Source organism: Melozone crissalis, unplaced genomic scaffold (assembly GCF_028551555.1).
Source record: "Melozone crissalis strain CALT ecotype California unplaced genomic scaffold, PUWL_Pcris_2 ptg000019l_1, whole genome shotgun sequence".
Taxonomy (NCBI): Eukaryota; Metazoa; Chordata; class Aves; order Passeriformes; family Passerellidae; genus Melozone; species Melozone crissalis.
The window spans coordinates 13806511-13827591 of NW_026535797.1; the positions used below are offsets into that span (position 1 = coordinate 13806511).

The window sequence follows — 21081 nt, forward strand, 5'->3', positions numbered from 1 at the left end:
GAGACCAGCTCCAGAAACACAGATTCTGCCAAAACCCTGGGGTACAGGAAAACTTGTGCTCTCACTGCTGTTGCTGTGCCAGCTCAGTGTGAGAGAATTGCAGACATGGGCATGGAGGAAAATTAGGTCAAACTACCTTCTGCTCACATGTGAACTTATCCACAGTGGTTCTGGTGAAATTGGAGGAAAGACTGTGGCTTTACCCATCACAACTGAGACCAAAAATAGATCAGATGTCAATATAAAGATGACAGGAGATGGAGTCCTCGTGGGAGGGCACAAGGTCCAGCATTTCAGGTTTCATTATAAAATAAATGCTGGCTTTGCCTTAGAGATGTGCTGTGGCCATAGCAGCTGGATATAAGAGTCAGGAGACTGTAAGTGCCTTACCTGCACCTCCTGTGAGGACCATCCATGTCTCTCTTCTTCAAAACAGGCTGGAGTTAGAGTGGTCCCATCTGAATGAGGATTACAACTCCATGGTTGGTTTCAATTGCTCTGCAGGTCCTGCAAGAACCTCTTGGAAAGCACCAGCTCTGAGCAGAGACATCACCCCAGTGGGTGGTCACTGCATCTTTTCTCCTCTCAAGGTCCTGGACACAGCCAAGCCAACTCCAGACTGTATTGCCAGATGCTGAGGCCAAAACACTTGGCTGCACTTCACAAGAGATATTGGCAGATGGGAATCAGCTTTAAAAATCCCTACAAGAGCTCAGAGAGACCTTGGAAACCTGCTTGCTCTGCCTGGAGAAACTTGGTCAGGTGGGATGACACTGTAGGCTGGAAGAGGGCAAGATCAAGTGCTGTGAGTTGAGTTAGGCATTTTAGGACAAAAATGACAAATACTGAAATATGGGGTCCCTGCAGAATATCCTTTCTTCCTGTTCCTTAAGTAAGAGCTGTGACTTTCACTCAGAAGGCACTGAGCAGGTTTCTCTCATCCAAGTATGGCAGAAGACTGGGACAAACATTCGGAATATTCCCCACAACCTTGAAATCTGCTGATGTAACAAATCCAGTCAGCATTCAGGACAGAGTCCAATCTACAGTCAAAGCTGAGGAATTGGACATGAGGTTTAGAAAAAAAATCAGGTTTGTGGTTTTGTACCTCATTTATAACTCAGATTATTGCATATATGCATCGCTTCTCCCACTGGACCATTGCCATACCTTTTCTTGGCCTCTTACAGATTGATTCAGCTGATTTGCAGCTCTGCCAGAATTTCTATCAGATCTTAATCTTTCTGGTTACTGATTTTCCCCACACCTTCTCTAAAGAGGGGCCATGCCACTTGCTTTCATCTCTGGCTGCTCTGTGCTCACCCTGTGTCTGTGCAGAGCCCAGAGCAGCATCAAATGATGTGGCACAAAGAATAAGGAGGAATGAGGATGTGATACTTTGGCAGAATAGCTCTGGAAAGTCTGTGCTCTTCTCTTGCTAAATTCTCTGCTGAGGGTTTGGCTCTGTTTGCATTGGCTGCTGAAAGCTAAGCCAGCCTGGTGATGATGGAGCATTTTTGATGTCTAAAAAGAGCCCCCAACAAAACCAATCGTTTCTGTTTATAGCTGACCTTCTCTGGTATACAAAAAGTCTGCGCAGGCAGAGCCCATCCAGCTGCAGCCGGCAAGAGGCACCCACCAGCAGCACTGGAAGGATGTGCTCAGCAGCAGCTCAAGGGAATGGGACACAGAGGATGCACAGACTGGGACTGCTGCAACTCAGCCCAGTCAAATGCATAACCTGCAAGTAAAACATTTGCCCACAGACACAATGAGTGAGAAAACTGGGTTGTCTGCTTGCCCCAAACTCCTCATTTTTACTTTTGTAAGAACCAGTTTCCTCTTGTACACACTGGAGGTGGAACCCTGACTGATCTCCTGCATGCAGAGGCTCAGTGCACATGCACTGCCTGGCATGGGGGAGCTTCAGCTCAACCCAGCACCCCCAGTATGGGTGGCAGGGTAATCCCAATGTGGGAGAGAACACAGCTTCTTTTAGCAGGTGTCTGCTGAAATAAACAGCTTTGTCCTGTGTGCCCAAGGGTCTAATGCAGCTAATTACAGAAAACATGCACCATGCAGGGGAATGTACTGGTGGGAGTCTGGGATGACCATACTTGCAGTGAAAGGACAGGAGAGCATGGCTCCAGGCAGAACCAGATCTGCACCTAGAGGGGCCCTGCAGGGAGATCTCTGAAACAGCTGCATGGGTCTCAGGAGCGCAGGTCCTGCTGAAAGGCACCAGGTCCCAGCTCCAGAAACAGCTCAGGCCTCAGAGCTGAGGCCCTGGCAGGAGCACAGGCCCCTGAGTACCCACAAAAGCACAACCACCATGGTGCTGCTCATCAAGGTGCTCACGCCTCACCCTGTGTTAGAGCCTACATTTCACAAAGTCAACCTCTGCAGTGCATCCTCTGCGTGTTCAAAGTCTTTCCTTAACAGGTGGCTGTCCTCCTCCTCCCCAAACATGCTACAGCTTGAATCAGACACTTTGATCGGGGCAAAATATCCCCAGGGAAAAAAAGCTCTTGAAAAACCAGCAATGTGTTTGAACCAGCCTGCCAGGGCACAGAGCAGAACCAGGGCCTGAAACTGTGGAGGGAAAAGGATGAAGACCTGGCCAGCAGCCTCAAACAAACCCTGCCTGAACCCAAAGAGTAAAATACCCAAAAAGTAAAATACAGAAAGAGTATTTTATAGCCTTTATAGAGGTACTCACACCTGCAGAGGAGTCTCCATTGCCTTCCAGCAGGCACAGTGTCCCAGGCTGCTATGGAGACATCCCAAGCCTGCACATGCTGGTAGGAGCTGCTGTCCCTGTGCAAGCTCCTGGCTGGTGGAGCAGATGGAAATGCTGGTTTGTGGAAACACCTGAACATCCAAACCAGATACATTAACCTGTGCAGGTTTGCTGGCTGGAACAGTGACTGTGGAAGAGACCTGGACAATGAGCAGTTCCTACCCATGGGGGCCTAGAATGCTGTGATGCCCCCTGAGGATCAATGGTTGCCCTACAAAGAGTGGTGCCTGCCTTCCTGGAGCACTGTGTGGTGGCAGCCCTGTTCTGGCGGCTGCCAGCTCACCCCAACACAAGCCAATGACCCCTACTTTAATCAAAATGGATAAGAGTTCTGGTCACACCCTTGCCTGCTCTACTGGTGTGGGACAACTCAAACATTTGCCTGAACCAGATGCATTCACAAAATTTTGGTTTTAATGGTATTTTGTGACACAGGTTGGCTCCTCCACCGCAGCCCCAACTGCTGAGAAATCAATCATTACCAGCAGTTAGCTGTTTGATGGTTAACAGCCTGAACCCAAGCCAAACTGGTTGTTAATTGGGATAACAACTGATTTCAAGGGGTTGTTTTGCAGGGCCCAACACTCCCAACAATTGACTTGGAGTTGTAACTAGCAGCCAGGCAGCAATTAACAGAGCCCGGGGAAATTCGCAGGCCATTACCAAAGGGCTGGCTCCCAGCTGGGCTTCTGCTTCTCATGGGGAGATAGGGAGCACAGCCACAGCCCGGGCCGAGCAGGCACAGCCGGCACTCAAGCCCCCATTTCACATCCTGATAGTCAAAATTCTATGGATGCACAGCCTAGGTCTTATCCTACACATCAGGAGGTTCTTAGGGTTGTTTTGTTGTTTTTTTTTTTAATTGTTGTAGTTGGAGTTTTCCTAAAGTTTGCTATGAGCTTCCACAGGGACACCTTCCAACTCTTCTTCAAATCCCTTCCCAGGACTCTGCTGTGGTAGCAACTAGACCTGTGCTTATGTCTATCTGGACAGCTTATGGCACCTGCTACAGGAAACCTGATGTCTTTGGGACAAGGGCTGCTCCTTACTCTGGGAGCAGCTCACTAAGGAGATCCCAGCCACCAAGATGTACAACTACAGCAGAGTTTGCAAAACAATCACAGAAAGAGGCTGAGATTTTTTCCCATCTCCTCCTGCTATCAATCTTTGAGGAAAACAATTAGAGAACACTACTGGCCATATTGGCAGGAGAAGGCAGCCAGGAAGCAAGGACCCTTCACAGTGGCAGGGTCATGGCTAGAAGGGGTTACTCCATGGCTGAGCAGAGGCCTTGGATGGGAGCAGTGGCACAGATCAGGCATTCACCAAACTGGGGAGGCTCTGGCAGCCCTCAGCATCCCATTTCCAGTCCACAACAACCAACAGCACAGCCTTAGCAAAGTGATAATACCTGGACGTGGCTGGAGTGGTCCTTCCATCACAGCCAAGCCTCCCTCAGCCTCTGATCTCGGATTATGATTTTATAATGGACACCACACAGCCTGGAAGGACATTCCAGTGTTACAGCTACTATGAACTAAGGAGAGATGCTGTAAGTCACATGAAGCCCAAGAACATCCCCTCTGCTCCCAGAACAGCAAATCTGAGGTGCATTTCCTGCACAGCACCTGGCCATTAGGCAACCTGGAGTGACAGCCATAACCTTCAGTGTTGCATCACACTGCAACATATTCCAATACTTCAGCCAATCCACACACGAGCCCTCTCTTGTCTGCAGCTGATGTGGGTACACAAGAGGTTCTGCTGGAGCCTGGCAGCTGTTTCATGCTGACTTTGGCCCTGCAAAGGCTGCAGGCTCCCATTAGCCCAGTCCCAAACATCCTCCAGCATCTCCCAAGAGCTCCTCTGCTGTACCAAGCCACAGGGGCCATGTCTCCCTAGGCCCGTGGCTTGTCAACACCAGAGGCCACAGCACATCCTTGTCCAGGAGGAAAGCAAACAGCAAGCTCAGCCATCAAAGGTCCTCTGCAGCAAAGCCACAGGAACTGGAGGGCAGCCCCATTTCTAAGGGAGAACTGATAGTGCTGTAGGTGCGCCCGGGGAGGGGGCAGAAACGCTGCAAATGGGAAGCAGAGTGGTAATCAGGAGCATATGTGTAGGTGTTGGAGCATCCCAGGTGCTACAGAAGTGCTAAGTGTTATTACTGTGCCCAGGAAACTGGCTGTGAAAAACAACTGTACTCCACATCCCCCTCTCTGCACCTTCTGCTGGGTCTGGACCCAACTCCCCATCAGACTCAGGAAAAGAGGAACCAGCCTGGAGGTGCCTTTGGCTGCACCTTGTGGTCAGACAACCTGTGTGGGAAGGAGAGGAGAGGAGCAGAGAGGGACCAAGAATCAAAAGGAGCATCGGGTCTGGTCCCCTTGTGGCCAAGGAGATTTTGTGCCCTGTCAGAGTATGGTGCTGTCCCTCAACACAAGGTGAGCGCTGTAGCAGCACAGAAGGATGTTTCCACATGTGAGACCCATTTTGTGGCCACCCTGCCCAAAGCAATCTATCTCATGAGCTCTGGCCCTGGAGGGCCATTCCCTTGTGACAGCACTGAGCTCATTTCTGCTCCACTCGTGTCTCCCTCCAGGATGCTCCACTTGGTTCCTCACCAGGCCTTTCTGGTGTGGAGCAGGCACAGAGCAGGGCTGAGCCCTCCCTGCTGGCAGGATGCAGCCCACCAACAGCCAGTGTGGTTTGGAGTGGCCAAAATATGAGATCCCCCACTGAGCATCCCCGTTTCTGGCTATAAATCCCTCCCAAGGAGGAGTCTTCAGAGAGGGGGGCTGAGATGATCCACAGGCTGCAGCCACCCCCACCCCCTCCCCAGAGGAATTGCTCTCACACAAATGAAATGTGTGTAATTAATGGGCAGGGGGCTGGACAGGTCTGAGATGAAAGCGTTTCCTGGACTTGTCCTTCATTTGCATGGTATCAGAAGCTGTTCAGAAGGTGTGACTTTTCCCACAGGGAGCCCTCAGTTCGGTGGCACAATAAAGCCAGAACTTCTTACCCAGAATTAATTAAAGGAGGGGGAGGGGGATGGCAGGGAAATGTTTGAAAGCTGAGCCTGATGCAATAAACAAACAGCCCAGTCGTCCTTCCCAAGCTAAAGCCTGCCTAAGGGAGCCTGGGCAAGCCCCAGCTCTGCCACAGCATCCTAGAGCCCACCCTGCTCAGTGGGCACCCATAGCCAAGCAGACCTCGTGGAAAAGTTGTAAACAGAGAAGGGGTGGGAGCAGAGGGAGCCTGTGCCAAAAGGTTTGGGGTTTGTTTGAAAAAGCAGGGGTGCAGCCCCTGCTCAGACAGCACATTCCCCTTTTCTTGCCACTTCAATTTATTGCTGCCTGCTACTCTATTTCTCTGCCACAGAATCACAGAGTGATTTGGATTGGAAGGGACTTGAAAGGTCTTCTAGCTCCAAATGCCCTGCCATGGACAGGGACACCTTCCACTGGATCAGATTGCTCGAAGCCCCATCCAACCTGGCCTTGAGCGCTGCCAGGGATGGAGCTCCCACGGCTTCTCTGGGCAAGCACAGCAGCATTTAACCTGAAAGCAGCTCTTTCTCCTGCCTGGTGCTGCCCTGGTGTGTTCACCCCTCATTTCCTTCTTACCCTGTGTCAGCTGGCTGGACCAGATGGGCTTCCCTGTGCTCTGGTGAGGTGGAGTCTCCCAAACGCTGCTCAGCTCCAGCCTTGTCACTGTGTCCTCATGGAGAAGCCCTGTCCAGGCAGGGACACCGCTGCTGGAGCTCAGGATGGGGATCATCCCTGCTCCAGCAGCCAGAGCAGCAACGCTCCTCTCTTGCTGCATCTGCCACCTCCCTGCAGCCAGCTGGTGGCAGCGAGGGGGCTGCAGGGTGACACTGGGAATGGTGGCATTGGCAACACCACCACAAGGACTCTGCTGGCTCAAAGCAGAGGTTTCTGCCCAAAACACCCATCTAACAGCATGAGTTAACAAAAGTAAGCCCCCCTCCCCAGCCCTGTCCTGCATCTAGCCCCATCTCAGCACCCTGCAGTCCCCAGGGCCCTTGGACGGCTGTGATTCTCCAGCTCGGATCACACACCTGCTGGCAAAGAAGGAAAAAGGAAAAGTCCCAGGTTCCTGGGATGATGATTGACCCTATGCATTCAAATAGCAGCCAGAGTTCCTGTAACTGTGGAGGGACAGCAGATGCCACCAGGGACTGTCCCCACATCCCTGCATGGTGGCGGAAGCCACCAGCCCTGGGGACCCTGTACAGAGCACCCTGCAGGGCCAGGAAGAGCCTGAGCTCCTCCAGACTCACCAAGGATGAAGTGGTGTCAGTGCAGAGACAGGATATGAGGAACCATTAATTAATTCACTTACTCATTAACTTACTAGAATTAGGGTCTTTAATCTTCCAAGCAATGGTGAAACAACCTTTGTTGACTAGGAGCTGAAGTCAGACAAATTCAAACAATAAACAAACTGGAGCTGTAGTGCTCCATGGCCACCCAAAAGCCCTTCAATGAGAAGTGGCTGACTAGCCATGGAGCAGGTGAGCTGGGATCCCTTCCCAGGGTCAGGCCTGGGTGCCTTCACTGTGGCAGTGCAGGGAGCAGGATTTGGGGGCTGGTGTGGTGCAGAGCTGTGTGGGACACGGAGAGTCCATACCCACCCAAAGCCCAGGCTGCTGGCTGCTCACTGCTCCAGCTCTCAGCTGCATTCCAGGATGGCAGGGATGGGGGAACAGCCTTGCTGGAGGCTGAGCACCCACACCATGCCCTTCCCTACCGTAGCCGGGGCATTTGTAACAATACAGGAGACACGGGGCCAGTCCTGTGCCTCTGCTGCCCATACCTGCAGCAGGCACCTGGCACCAATTCACTCGTGTTCACAAAGCCATTAGGAAAAGCAGTTAGACAAATTAAAGGAAGAAAAGCAACCATTAAGGACTATCAAACACCATCTCTGCCTGGGGAAAGACCAGGAGCAATTCACTTTTAATTCCTGCCGTCTGTAAACCACAACAAAGTCTGCCCCCACTGTCATCCTCAGGCTTCTGCAGCCCTCGGGTCCCTCCTGGAACCGTCAGACAAAAGCCATCCATGCTGTCCTGTGGCTCAAGCAACATCCCTGATCTCCCTGCTGCAGCAGCGATGCTCAGGTGCAGGGCAAGGCCAAGTGCCCAGCCCTTTCTCTTCCCTCCTTGAAATTGTTGACAAATGCTGCCAGCTCAGCCAGGGCAAGGCTCAGCCTCACACCCACAGATCAGCTCCAGCCTGAGCACTCAGGGATGCCACAGGCACCCCATGAGCATTGCAACAAACCCAGGGCTGGCACCGGTGATGCTGAGAGGCACCTGGCAGGGCTGCCACACTCGGGCAGTTTCACACATCCCACAGTTTTATTCTGGCATGCTTCCATACCTTAGAACCACTCCATATCTGAATCCCTGATCAGCTCCTGTAAGCAAGACCCAGCACTGCAGCAGAGTTGAGCATTCTCTGCAGGAGGGGATGCAACAGCCCATTCTGCACAGCAAAAGAGAGGAGCAGATGGCAGCTTTCTCTTGGAAAGTCTCATCCCAACCTTGAAAGCAGTGGTCAAGGCTCCGTTACTCTGTCCCCATTCAGCCTGCAGTGGGCCTTGCTCCCACACCTCAAGAAGATGGCACTGCACATTAAATCTGGAATTTGCTGCAAGGAAAACCACAATTTCCACAAGACTCATCTGGCTCTACAATCTTGGGGCAGTCTCCCATTTTCCAGAGCCGTTCCCTTGGGAAGGGAATTGCACCAACCAGCAGGCTCAGCCCCATCCTGCACCTCACTGCCATCCTCTGTCATCCCTCTCCAGTGTCTGTCCAGCCCCAGCCCCGCCCTGGAAAGCATCAGGCTCAGTTAGACTAATACAAACTTTTAATGCACATATTAAATAAATATTTCAATCATTTCATATTCAATTTGTACACAACCGAAACAAAACAAAAATCCTCAAGGAAACAGGAAAAACCTCAAACAATCAAAAAAGATTGGATGAAAAGTCACCCCTGGTTCTGGCTCCTATCCAGTGTCTTTGTTTGCCCTCCCCGTGAAGAATAATTGGTTTAACCCTTTGGAGAGAGTCACAGTCCCAGGGCAGCATGTGCAGAGCAAGGCTGGTTGAGGATGTTCACTCAAGAGATTAAATGTTTCCTTTGGTTTGTTTTCTTTTTTTTCCTTCTAAATATAAAACTGGGCTTCTGTCAACACAAATTTTGAAAGAAACCCCCTCCTTTCCTGGGGGGGGGGGGTCAAGGGTGGCAGTATTTCTGATCAGAGATCTATAGGAGATGGTTGGCAAGGGAAGCACCAACTATTATGACAAGATACTGAATATCACAACAAAACAGCCTGAAATGGCTCCAGAATAATTTGTAAACTTAGTTTAATTTTATGGATGAAAACTTGCATCTCATAAAAAAATATAGACAGAAAAAAATATCAATTTTTGGTGAGAAATTCACATTTTCCACATGGGGAAAAAAATAATACCAGTTATCAGCCCGCTCCACAGCAGCTGTACCTTCGTACTTTAAAACAAACCAAATGCCAAAGATGCTCCCGTGGGTAAGAGGTACCAAGTCAGTTCAGGACTTTCTCTGGGGAATCCATCACCCCTGTCCCCTCCTGAGAAAAAAAGTAAGTTGAGAGTTGTGAAGCCAGCAGCATTCTCAGAAAGATGCGACTTCCAGCAACCCCTTGCTCAGCCAGAGAAGTGGGCACGTCCAAGGAAGGAAATCATCCAGTGGTCCTCACCCCAGGCGTCACAGTCAGCCCCCACTGGCAGGGTGCCCACATCACCCAGGCTGCAGAAACCACCGAGGAGGCCTCCAACCACCTCCAAAACACATCCCCTCCTCTTTGCTGCTTTCCAGCTTCTCCATCTTCTCCAGCAAGCACAGCATTAGCTCAGTTCATTTAAGTAGCACATCGCTTCCAGATTTGGATTTCTATGGTTTTTTGCTTGTTTGTTTTAAACATGATTTTTTAACTCCTTTCCCTCTAGAGCTACAAAAAAAAAAATATTACAAAATAAAGCGCAACCCCAAACAGACTAGAACATTTCTAAGTGAAGGGCTCTTCTCCCTTCACCAGTCTTTGAATGTTTCATTACTTTTAAAGCTGGAGTACAAAAATAGAGCCTCTCTCATTTTTTTCTTCTTTTTTTTTTCTTTTTTTTTGTAAAAACCAAACACCCCCCCCAAAAGTACCAACAACTAGAGCGGGTAATCTTTTTTATCCTCCCCCCTCCCTTTTTTTCTTTTTTTTTGTTTTCTTTAATACCCATATGGGAAAGTCTCTACATATAGTCCACCAAGCTCAGAGGAGCATCCTCCAGGAGAGATGCAGGCAGAGGAGGCGGGGCAGGCACATCAAGGGCCCGCTCTGGAGTTTCTAGTCCTTTTACTTCTCCGGTTGAAGGGGTAGTTGAGGAACTCAAAGCGTCTGTGGGGCTCGGTGGTCTGGTGGCCCTTGGGAAGCCTCTTCATGAAATGCACCTCACGCTGGTGCTGCCGGGTCTTGGAGCCCTTGCGGGGGCGGCCCTTGCGGGTGAAGGCCATGTACCAGCCCTCGTACTTGGCGTTCTGCAGCGCCGTGTAGTTGTTCTCCAGCACGATCTCCGTGAAGACGCAGTCCTTGCCTTTGCCGTTGCTCTGACAAGGGGACAGGAGCAGAGATTTAAGCAACGGGCACTTTCTCAGAGGGCTGCTTCTCACTGCCCCACCCTGCGCTGAATGCTGGCTGCAGAACTCGGGGGCAACCAAAGGCTCACTTCTCCCACAAGTCAGAATTGCCCAAAATGTGCTTTTCCCTAACAAGCTGCAGGGAGGAGGCATCGTGACACAAACACTGCTCGCTGCTGCTTTTGTACCAGTCCAGCTGGTCCCAGCCTTAACTTCCACCACATCCATGGGGGGACATCCCAGCCTTAACTTCCACCCCATCTATGGAGGAACATCCCAGCCTTAACTTCCCCCACATTCACAAGGGAACTTCAGCCTCCCTATCTGTGCTTATGGATGTAACCATAAGCAAACTCTCCATCCCAATTCACCTGCCCATCCCGTCCTCCTGGGGTCTTTAATAGAAGAGGGGCACCAAGGAGCATTGAATGGCAGCAGGAGTGACACAAGGTCAGTGGTGATGGTGCCCTCAGATGGTGGGGGGAGCAGGGGGTAGCCAAGAACTGAGCTCCCCCCATGATGGGCAGTAGCAGGACTAGAGAGGGACCCACATGGGGCAGCCCCCAGGAAGCAGCTGCCGTGGAAAATCCTTGCAGATAATCACTGGTCTGGAGGGATTTTGCATGTCCAGCCCCCCCACCACGGGAAGGGGCATCAAGGCACAGAAACTGCATGACAAACCAGTGGGTGGTGGGGTCTGGCCTTGGGGCCAGCCCCATGGAGCATCTTAACATTCCTGGCACTTGTACCATGTAATCGTGGAGAATAGAGCAGCAATCCGCCTATTTGTTCCGAGAGATAGAAGGAATGTGCCCCACAGGGCACCCGCCCACCTCTCTTGCTCCCCCTCAGGCTGCAGGACGGCTTTTCCCCTGCCCCAAAAGGCAGAGCTCCTCTCTGGGCAGTCCCCACTCAGGTCCCCTGCCCTGCCCATACCCCTGCACCCTACCTTGCCAATCAGCTTCCCCTTCTTGTTCATGCAGATGTAGAAACCAGTGGCTGCCCCCTTGATGCGCACGCGGCTCCCAAAGGTGTCTGTCTCCACGATGAGCTTGGCTGGGGAGAGAGGGAGGGAGGCAGGTCAGAGGGGCCGTGGGATAGGGCTGGCACAGGTAAGGAGATCCCAGCAATGCAGCCTGATGCTGGGCACTGCAGGCACCTGATCTCTGGCAGCTGGGCCAGAGAACCCCAAAATCAGGACATGAGGTTAAGATCCAGCCTGTCCCCCCTCCCCCTTAACTTGCCCCTCTGTCCCTGCATGACCCTGGACGTGTCCCTTTGCCACCTTGAGCTGTGCTGGATGGGGAGTAGCTCTGTTTTACCCAGCTCCATAGGGCTCGGTGGTTCAGGTGTCACAGAGGTGCCCCGGATGGATGCAGGGCAGTGGGCAGGGGTGGCAGAGAACAAGGCAGCTGCCCTGAAACTGGGCAAGTCTGGGTGTGCCTGTGGGCAAGAGCCAGACAGCACCTTCTGGAAGTGCACAGTGTGCTGCCAGCTGTCCCAGCCCAGGGGACCGCGCTCCGTGTCCCTCTGCCAGGCCAGGGCTGCAGGAGGAGCAGTGACTTTGCAGCTGGCAGGGGAGGCGTGAAGGGTACAGGCACCCTTTTAATGCCTTTCACCTTTGCACGAGTCGAGAGGGCGTATTGATTTGGGCTCAGTTTTTTAATGGAGGCATCGATCCACTTCCGAAGGAGCTATGCAAATTGCTGGGTCGATGGGCCGCCTATAAATAGACCTGTCACCTTCCCTCCCTGCCTTCACCCTGGGAAGCCAAGCCCCAGAGCCCATCCATTCCCAGGGAGGGGGGAGGATGGGGACAGGACATCCTTCCTCCCGCTCCTGCAGCTGCTGTCCCCAGAGCAAGCCCCGCTGGAAATGGTGGCTACCTGTTTGCACCTCAAAAGGTCTGTGCTGTGCCAAGCACCCAAGAATCCCCCACGATGCTGAAAAGCCAGCTGTGACTGCCCCATCACCTCTTGTCCAGCATCAGCCCACAGTACTGTAAGTGCTATCCAGCAAGGCAATCAGAGGACAGGCCGCAAAGGTTCCAAGCTTACACTCTTATTTTGGCTTTAAGTCCATTGATGCCTTATTTATCCTCTCTGATTCCTTTCACAAGGGCTGCTTAGTTTCTCAGGGCTGCAGCTCACTGCAGCTTGCACATCTCTACCCCAGGATGCTCAGCCTCCAGCAAGGCCCAGCGAGGGCAGTGATGTGGCCCTGGAATGGGAGGCTCTGAAGGAGGATGCTTTGAACGGCAGAAGGAGGCTGTGGGTGCACACACAAGTTAAACTGAGCCTAAATCACACCCTGGGCTAGGGGCAAATGCCTTTCTGTCTCTGCAGTGCCTCAACTCTGCATCTTATGACAGATGCTACTGAGGTCAATGGCACCAAGGGTGGGGACAGCAAGCAGGCAGTACTGGCAGCTGCTGAGCTGACCAATGGAAAGGTCATCCCCAAATTTGCTGGGGCCAACTGATTTGGTGCTGTTAGACAGGCCAAGCTTGATGGGCATGCATGCACCCCCTCCCTGCACCCCCTCCTGTCAATATCACCCTGCAGCATCTCTTGTCCCCAGGCTACCAAGCACTCACACCCCCCTACTCCTAGACAGGCACAGATTGAACTCAGAGACAAGAAATTTGGGCAGAGTGAACTCCAGGCTGTGCTGATCAATGCCCAGAGCCTGACAGGCACCTAGCATCCCCAAAACCACCCACGGGAGCGATGGCACTCTGCAAACAAAGCACTGAGACAGTGACCCCCTATTTATCTATATTGGGGAAAGGGGTGGAATTGATCTTGGAGGCAGTAAAAGGTTTGAGGAGAATTGATTTTTCTCTCTGAGAGATAGAAAGAGCTGGGAGGGAGGGAGGAAGGGAGGCATGAAGAGGGATAGAGGGAGGGAGGGAGTGGGGAGGCCTTGGCCCCAGTGAGCACAAAACCCTGCTTTAAAGATGCACATTGCTTCTCTTTTGGACTTTTCTCTTTTTTTTTTTTTTCCCCAAAGGGCAGCTGTGATTTACAGCCACCAGACGGGTTTGCTGGCCTGCACGAGCCCAGCCCATGTGTCGCTCCAGACCCCTTATCCACAGAGGATGAAGACAACCTGGCCCCTGGGACTTGCACCCCTAGACCCTTGCAGGCCACCTGTGAACCCTGCAAACTCCAGCCCCAACCCACAGAAAACCCTGGGCAGAGACAGAAATCAGCAAGCGGGCAGAGAGCTGTGCTGGTGTCTCCAGCCACTCGTGGGGTCGAGTCCCAGCTGCAGCTGGCAGTGGTTTTCTTGGTGGCAAGCACAGCCTGGGAGGGACAAGCTGGGCTGCACCAGCCTCCTGCCTTCCCTTAGAATTAAAAAAAGTCAATCAAATATTGACAATTAAGACAAATAACTGAAAACACCAGACTCGATGTTAAGTCGGCTGTAAAAATGTCAGCGTGGGGAAAGGGGTCATCTGCGAAAATAAATCAACCCCTTTTACATGCCCACCCCCAAAAATGAGACCAAAAAAAAAAAAAAAGAAAGAAGCAGAAAGAAGGGCTTGGGGAGGGGGGATCTTTGCTACAAAAGTGGATTTCTAAATAACATTTGGGGGGATTCCTTTTTTTTTTTCCCCTTCCTCTTTTGGGGAAGGGGGGAGGCTTAACGTTTTCAACTCTATTCTTTCATTTAAGTGACAGATTTATCCCAGTAAAATTATGTTTCATGCTCAAACTTTGAAGGGAAAGTGGCTACGTAAACGCTGAAAAAATGCAGCGAGACACACTTGATCCCCCAACTGGACTGCGAAGAGGAGAAAGTATTCAGGAAATGTTAAAAAAGGTGAAAGTAAGAAGCGTTTTAATAGTTCTTCCAGACATGGGGGCCTCCCTAGAGATTCATACAGAACAATCCTGAACCTCTATTTTAACATTTACAGACTTGCAACTCTTTTAAAACTTTACATCTGAAAAACTGCTTGTTCTCTTTCTGGTTTAGATCAGTCTTCATTTTCCTCCTTAGCTCTTCAAATGCTTAACCTTTTTTTATTACATTTTAATAGAGTTTTTCAAGCCACCACCAGTCCCCTCCTTCTGGCCGTATTTAAACCTGGTTGTTATTTAAATATGCACTAACTGGTTTTTAAAATCCAGGCGTTAGAGGTCTAAAACAAGATGGGATTTTCTTTTTTTGGCTTCAGAAATTAGCTACTGCCCTTTCAAGTTAGAGCTGCTCCAGGATGGGAATAATTCATTTGCAAGATTAATTCTGGATGTATGGAACATCACATGGAACCTGCACTGCGCTTGCACTGATAATGCCCAGCTTGGAATTTTCAGCCAAAGCAAAATGAAGAAATAGCCCCCAAAAACCAGAAAGGCAAAGAAAAGAATATTTATACTAATCTAGCCAAGGAAGAAAGGGAAAATGCAGCTGATGGCGAAGAGGATCAGTTGTGATACCTGTGTGCAGTGCACAAGAACACAGGCACTTCCCTGCCCCGGGTGCAGCACCAGGCCTCCCGCAGCCGGCCCCACTCACTGACCCTGGCGCTGCATCCGACCAGCCCAACACATCAGGAGCTCACACGATCAAAGTATCTGGGCTTCGAGAGTCCCCAGCAGAGGGACCGGTCCCCTGGCCCCAGAGAGGGTGGAGGTTTTGGGGAGGGGGTGCAGGGTGATGCAGAGGGGCCACGGCAGAGCGCAGGCTCTCACGCTTGCAGAGTCCCTGCTTTGTCTCTGGAGACACGGCAGCATCTCTGCCTGCAGCTGACTGCCTCGCTGACCATTTCTCCGTGATTTGTTTTGAGAAGGAAGGGATGGGACAGGAAAATGCCACTTTAGACAGGCCTAGATCAGGGAAGGCTTCCAAAGCAGTCATTCCCTTTCTCCACCCTGCCTCCGCTTTTTCAAATTTACTTTACATTTCTCTTTCAAAAGAAAGTCTCAGGGATTCCCATCCCTGCAAAGAGCTGGGATAAAATGCCTTATGATGCTCAGGATGCCACAGCCCCAAGCCCACTGAGTCAGGTGCAAACTGAGAATTAAAGGGAAAGAAGCAGAGCCTATCCTTCAAGAACTGGTCCCCTCCCCTGGCACAGGGAACCTGCCCTCACCTTGAATCACACAGCTGCTGATTACTGACCCCTATGTTCTCCTCTTACAAGCCCCCACAAGCCGAACGATTTTAACGATTTCTGGCTAACAAACAGGACGGAAATCATCAATCGCCACGCTGGGCTGAGAACACCTCCCCAGCTCCCCCCATGGCGTGTCCTTACCGTGCACATCCCCATCCTCTGCCATCGCATTGATTTTCTTGTTGTCCAAGATCTGCACATGTTTCCCGCTGGTCCGGCTGTACAGCTGGTAGGTCCGGACAAGCCGCCGGCTGAGCTGATCTGTCACCAGGCTCTGCTCCCTCACATGCTGTGTAAAATTAGGTGGGGACTGAACAGTTACCTTTAGGAAATTAAAAAATATACAACACACCATTATAATCTCTACTCCTCAGCGGGGCAAGCGGGCTGAGCTGAGATCGCTGGCCTCCAGCTGGGCTTTACGGGAGGCCAGGAGCCAGGACCGCGGCGCTGCCTCCTGTGCCATCAAAGTGTCTCCAGGAGAAGGAGCATTAAGCTCGGGGACACAGTGACCAGAGCCCTGTAGAGAGCTGTGCCCTCTCCAGACATGCCCTAAGCAGAGGTGCTGGTAGCTCGGGAGCAGAACAGGGCTTGGTGACCCCAGAGGCCCCTCCAGGACTCGGTGGGTCCTGACTGGGACTGGGGTACCTTGAGATGGGCATCAAGGCTGGGAGCTGGAGGGGATCAAGGTGGGACATACAGGACAGCACTGTGTTGTCCTCTCAAGGAGCTGATGCTCTCATCCCACACCTCTCTCACCTCTGCAGGAGCACACTACGGCTCCAGATGCCCCGGGCACACACCCCAACAGTTTCAACAGCTGCCTGTCCTCTGGGTCTCAGGCTCTCTATTTGCTCCCAAGTACCCCACTTATTAAGCTCTTCAAACACAAAGTTCACAGAGATGATGGAACTATGAAGCATAAGAATTACAAGAAAACCATAGCCCAGCACAGGTATTTAGTGGTATAAGAGCCCAAGGATATCAACATGCTACCCGAGCATACACAGCTCTCATCCCCTCTCAGCTGTTTGCGGCCAGCACGGGGTCATCCCTGGCCCCCGCACACCGAGCCCTTTAGTCCCGAGCCGCAGCTGAGCCCATCCTCTCCAGACCCGACACTGCTGCTCCTGGGCTTTGAATGATTTTCACGAGCGGCCAAACCTGCTCCCCCCTCAGCCCCAGCTCGCGAGCTGGCACAGAAGTCTTTTTCCCCCCTCGTCTCAAATCCCTCTTTTAAGTCTGGAAAGTTTCGCTGCTCCCTGACATTTATAAAGATGTATTCTGAGCAAATGTTAGGAGATCACTCCTTTCAACATCAGAAGGCTGGGGCTACCCCCCACCACCCCCACGTCAAATGGGAAGATTTCCTCCTGTCTTAAACAACAACAGAAAACCACAATAAAAGCAAAAGCCGCTGCTCTCCAAAGCCAGCTTTATAGAGATATCTCCCCTTGACAATGTCATCTCTCTCCCTCTGCTTCTGCCTGTGCATGTGTGTTTCCTATAGAAGGGTTTTGGATAATGCAGCAGGATTCTCTCCCCAGCTCTGATGAGGGTACCATGTGGAGGAGAGGTCATTAGCCATGCTGCTATTTGGTCTCCATCTCATACTCCAAAATATTACAGCTATGTTTTTATACAACTGCACAATCCCAGTGCCCCACTCCCTTCACTTTTCAGCTGGAAAGTCCATTTTTTTTTTCTCCCCCAAGCTTCCAGGAAAATAACAATAATTTTTAAAAGTAGCTTAGAAGGGCATTTTAAACAAAGCTTCTGCACCTGTAATCTCAGGGGGAAGGGGGGCTTCACCCCGGTTTGGAGGCGCACCGCTCCCAGCGACGCGTGCCTGCTGGTATGCGGGTGTTGCACAAGCTCTGCCCGGGACGTTTAATCTATTCATGTCACTTCTGTCTCTGCCGATACAAACCAGCGATGCTAAAGTCTGACACTTTTAAGCTGAATCAAAACCTGCGCTTTTTACTAAGGGCTTTTGCAGGGTTTCTTTTCCTTTTTTAAATTCTGCTTCATTTTTTTTTTGGATGAAGCAATATGGGGGGGAAAAAACGAAGCAGAGGGACGGGGGTATCCGCAGTGTAATTAGAGGTCGGGGGGACAGGAATTAAAGCTACTTTAAGATAACCCTGCGTATCTCCTTGAAATCTCGGTACTCTCTGCCTCGCAGCCGGAGTCCCCCACACCTTATTTTGCGTCCCGGGAAAGGTGGGGTCCCCCCTCGGCTCCGGCTTTTTACAACCAGGCAACTTTTGTCTCCGGGGTTTTAAACTGCTCCTCTTCCCTGTCTCACTCCCTGCCCAGCCGCTCGGCGGCGGCGGGGCACCCCCATCCCCGCGGGGCGAACAAAGCCGGGCAGCCCGGCGGGCGCTTACCTGGGCTTGCAGGCAGAGGACGAACAAGTGCATTAACCTGGCAGGGGGAGAAGCGGGAGAGAAGTGTGAGCCGGGGGGGCTGCGGGCGCGGGGCGGGAGGGCTGTGGCTGCCGCTACTCACACGTAGCTGAAGAGCGAAGAGCAGGGGTCCATCGCGGCGCCGATGCGGGGCCGGGGGCCCGGCGGCGGCGGGGAGCGCCCGGGGGACGCGGCGCTGTCTCGGGTCCTCGGTTCCTCTCGCTCTGCCGGCACGTCCGAGCCCCAAAGAAAGGAAGGCACAAGCGGCTACAGAGGGGAAAGGCCCGGCGGCCCCTCCGCCCGGCCAGCCCCGGGGCGCTCCCTGCCGCGGGGAGCCCCCCGCCCGCTCCGCGGCCCCGCTGCCGCCGCGGGAGCCGAAGCCGACCCGCAGCCCCGACGGCGGGGGCGGGCGCGGCCGGGGGGCGGCAGCCGCCACGGGGAAGCCCGGCCGGACCCCGGCTCCCTTCCCGGTCCCGGCGATACCTGCCGAAGCGAAGCGAGCGGCGGGCCAGGTGTCGCCGGGGCTTGGGGCTCCCACTAAGGGCCGGGCTCCGCGGCCAGTGGTCGGCGGGACTCCCTCCCCAGCCCGTGCCTCAGTTTCCCCATCCGTAAAACGGGGTTTAAGGGCTCGGAGGGTGGGTCGGGGACGCCGTTCCCCCCGCTGGGGGTTCGCCGCTCCGCGGGCGCGTTGTGGATTGGGAGCGGGCGGGCGAGCCCTCCCGGGACGTGCCAGACATTAAAAGGATTACCGGAGGAGGGGGATGGAGGGGGCCGGAGTTTCGAGAAGGAGTGAGGCTGAGCAAATTCCGCAACCGGGCTGGGGAGCGGGACGCCCCCGATTTCTCCGCGAGCATCCCCGCCGGGCGCTTACCTTGTAGAGCGGGCGGGCGCCCTCAGGGCCGGCGCTGCGGGGCCATGGGGCCGGGCGGCGGCGGCGGCGGGACGGGGCTCAGCCCCGCAGCCCGGGCAGGGCCGCCGAGGGCTGCATTGTTCCGGCGAGCCCCGGCCCTCCCGGCCCCGCCACCTGTTGCGCACCGGGGCGGGGGCTGCGGCGGGGCTGCGGCGGGCGGCCCCCGGGGCCGGTACCTGGCCGGGGCCGGGGCCGGCGCCGCCTGCTCGGCGCTGAGTGACAGCTGCTAATTTGCCGGCCGTGCCCCGCTGCCGGTCCCCGCGCTCCCCGCGCCCTCCTTTATCTTATCAGAGCCCATAATTACAATTGCTATTTTGCTTCCTCGAATCAGCAATCAGCGCTATCTGCCGCCGCTGGAGAGGCAGCTCCTGTCAGCCGCCCCTGAGTGACAGCGCGGCGGCTGCCCCGCCGCACAAGCACAGCCACACTCACACACACACACGCAGCCCCACACACAGCCCCGCATACACAGCCCCGCACACGCACAGAGCCCTGCTCACACACACACACACACAGCCCCACACACACACAGAGCCCCGCACATGCACAGCCACACTCACACACACGCGTGCACGGCCTGCCCGCACACACACACAACCCCCCACACTCACAGCCCTGCTCACACACACACAGCCCCACACATGCACAGAGCCCCGCACACACACATGGCCCCGCACACGGCCCCACACATGCCTGTGCAGCCCTCCTGCACACGCACAGCCATGCAGGCACACAGGCAGGCTGCACACAGGCACACAGTCCCTTTCACACACACACAGCTGGCACATACGTGCAGCCTTCCCCCTGAGGTGCCCTCCTCCTCACTCGCACCCCTCACACACTCTGCACCCCCCAGCACAGCCATCCTCGCTTTGCTTTGCTTACCCCTACCCACAAAATACAACCCTCTGCCTCACACACGATCACACCAGCTGCAGCCACAGTTCTCTCTCTCACATGCACACTGACACTCAGCCTGTGCATTTTCCCCCTCGCTCAGGCTGCTTCCCCAACAGCCCTAGACACAAGTGCACCAACACCTCTCCCCGCCACACAACGTGTCTCCCCAAAACTCTGCCTGCTGTCACTTCTGGGGATGGATACCCCAGGGTTCTCACCTGATCTTGCTCAGCATCCTCACTGCTGAGGGGAACTGCAGGCAGGCAGGGGAGCCTGGGCACTGGCCCGTCACTGGACTGACCCCACAGGGCCCAAGGAGAAAATAGTCCCTGCATCAGTATTAAAAAACCCAGTACAGCACAGGATGACCAACTGCCTTGTGCTGGCCAAAATTAACCCAAAATTTGGTTCATTGTTCATTTTCCTTCCCTTTTTTTTTTGGTGCAAAAAGATGTTTCTAGGAGGTTTCCTATGTGTAGGAAGAAGACTTGGGCCAAACCAGCATTTAACTGGAAGCATTTAGGAGCACTAGGAACAGGCACTGAAGGTGCTCAGCAGAAGCAGGAGCTGGTTTCCAAGGGCACGACACATTCACACACTCAGCTCATCAGTACAGCACATGGTCAGGAGAAAAACCCTCCAGGCTGAGCTGTGTGAACTGTTGATGTACCACAGCACAGGTGAGGTGGTTCCTCCTATTCACCTCTCTGCACTGTCTAAGGAAAACCAGAGCAGGAAACACCAGACACTCCTGATGCTCTAAATTCAGGCAATCTGTACTTTTTTATATATTAAAAAATCAAGGAATTCAGTCTATTTGCCAGATGCTGCTCTCCTTCACCAGTGGCCACCTCTACGTTATCCCTGGCGGGTAGGGGATCAGGCAGGCACATGTTACCCTGCACACCACAGTCCACTCAATGGCACCATTTCCAGAACAGCCCAGACTGCCTTAAACTGGGAGATTTATGGAGTCCTGTGCGGGGTCAGAGGCAGCTGCAAGCTGACAGTCCCGTGTGCCCCCTGCCCTCAGCAAACAGGCTCAAGTGCCAGTCATGGCTGTAAAATCCAGCCAGTGTGGGATCACGCAGGGGTGGCCACACTTTGCTGACAGGGGATGACAGACGACGCTCCTGTCAGCCATCCTCAGGCCTACAGCCAGAGCCTCCACAGCCCCCATCCCAGCCCACCTTTGGGAAGGGAAAAGGAACGAGCAGGTCAGTGACA

At 53.3% G+C, this 21081-nt stretch overlaps 1 protein-coding gene across 1 annotated transcript; it reads right to left on the reverse strand.

Annotated features, from left to right (window-relative positions):
* Positions 1–10196: 10196 nt before the first annotated feature.
* Positions 10197–18179, reverse strand: FGF8 (fibroblast growth factor 8). The gene is made up of 5 exons (XM_054277229.1): positions 18148–18179; positions 18027–18063; positions 15778–15958; positions 11458–11564; positions 10197–10478 (listed from the first exon to the last, which is right to left on the reverse strand). Exons 1-5 carry the CDS (start codon positions 18177–18179, stop codon positions 10197–10199), a joined length of 639 nt encoding a protein of 212 aa, XP_054133204.1.
* Between the last annotated feature and the right edge of the window lie 2902 nt (positions 18180–21081).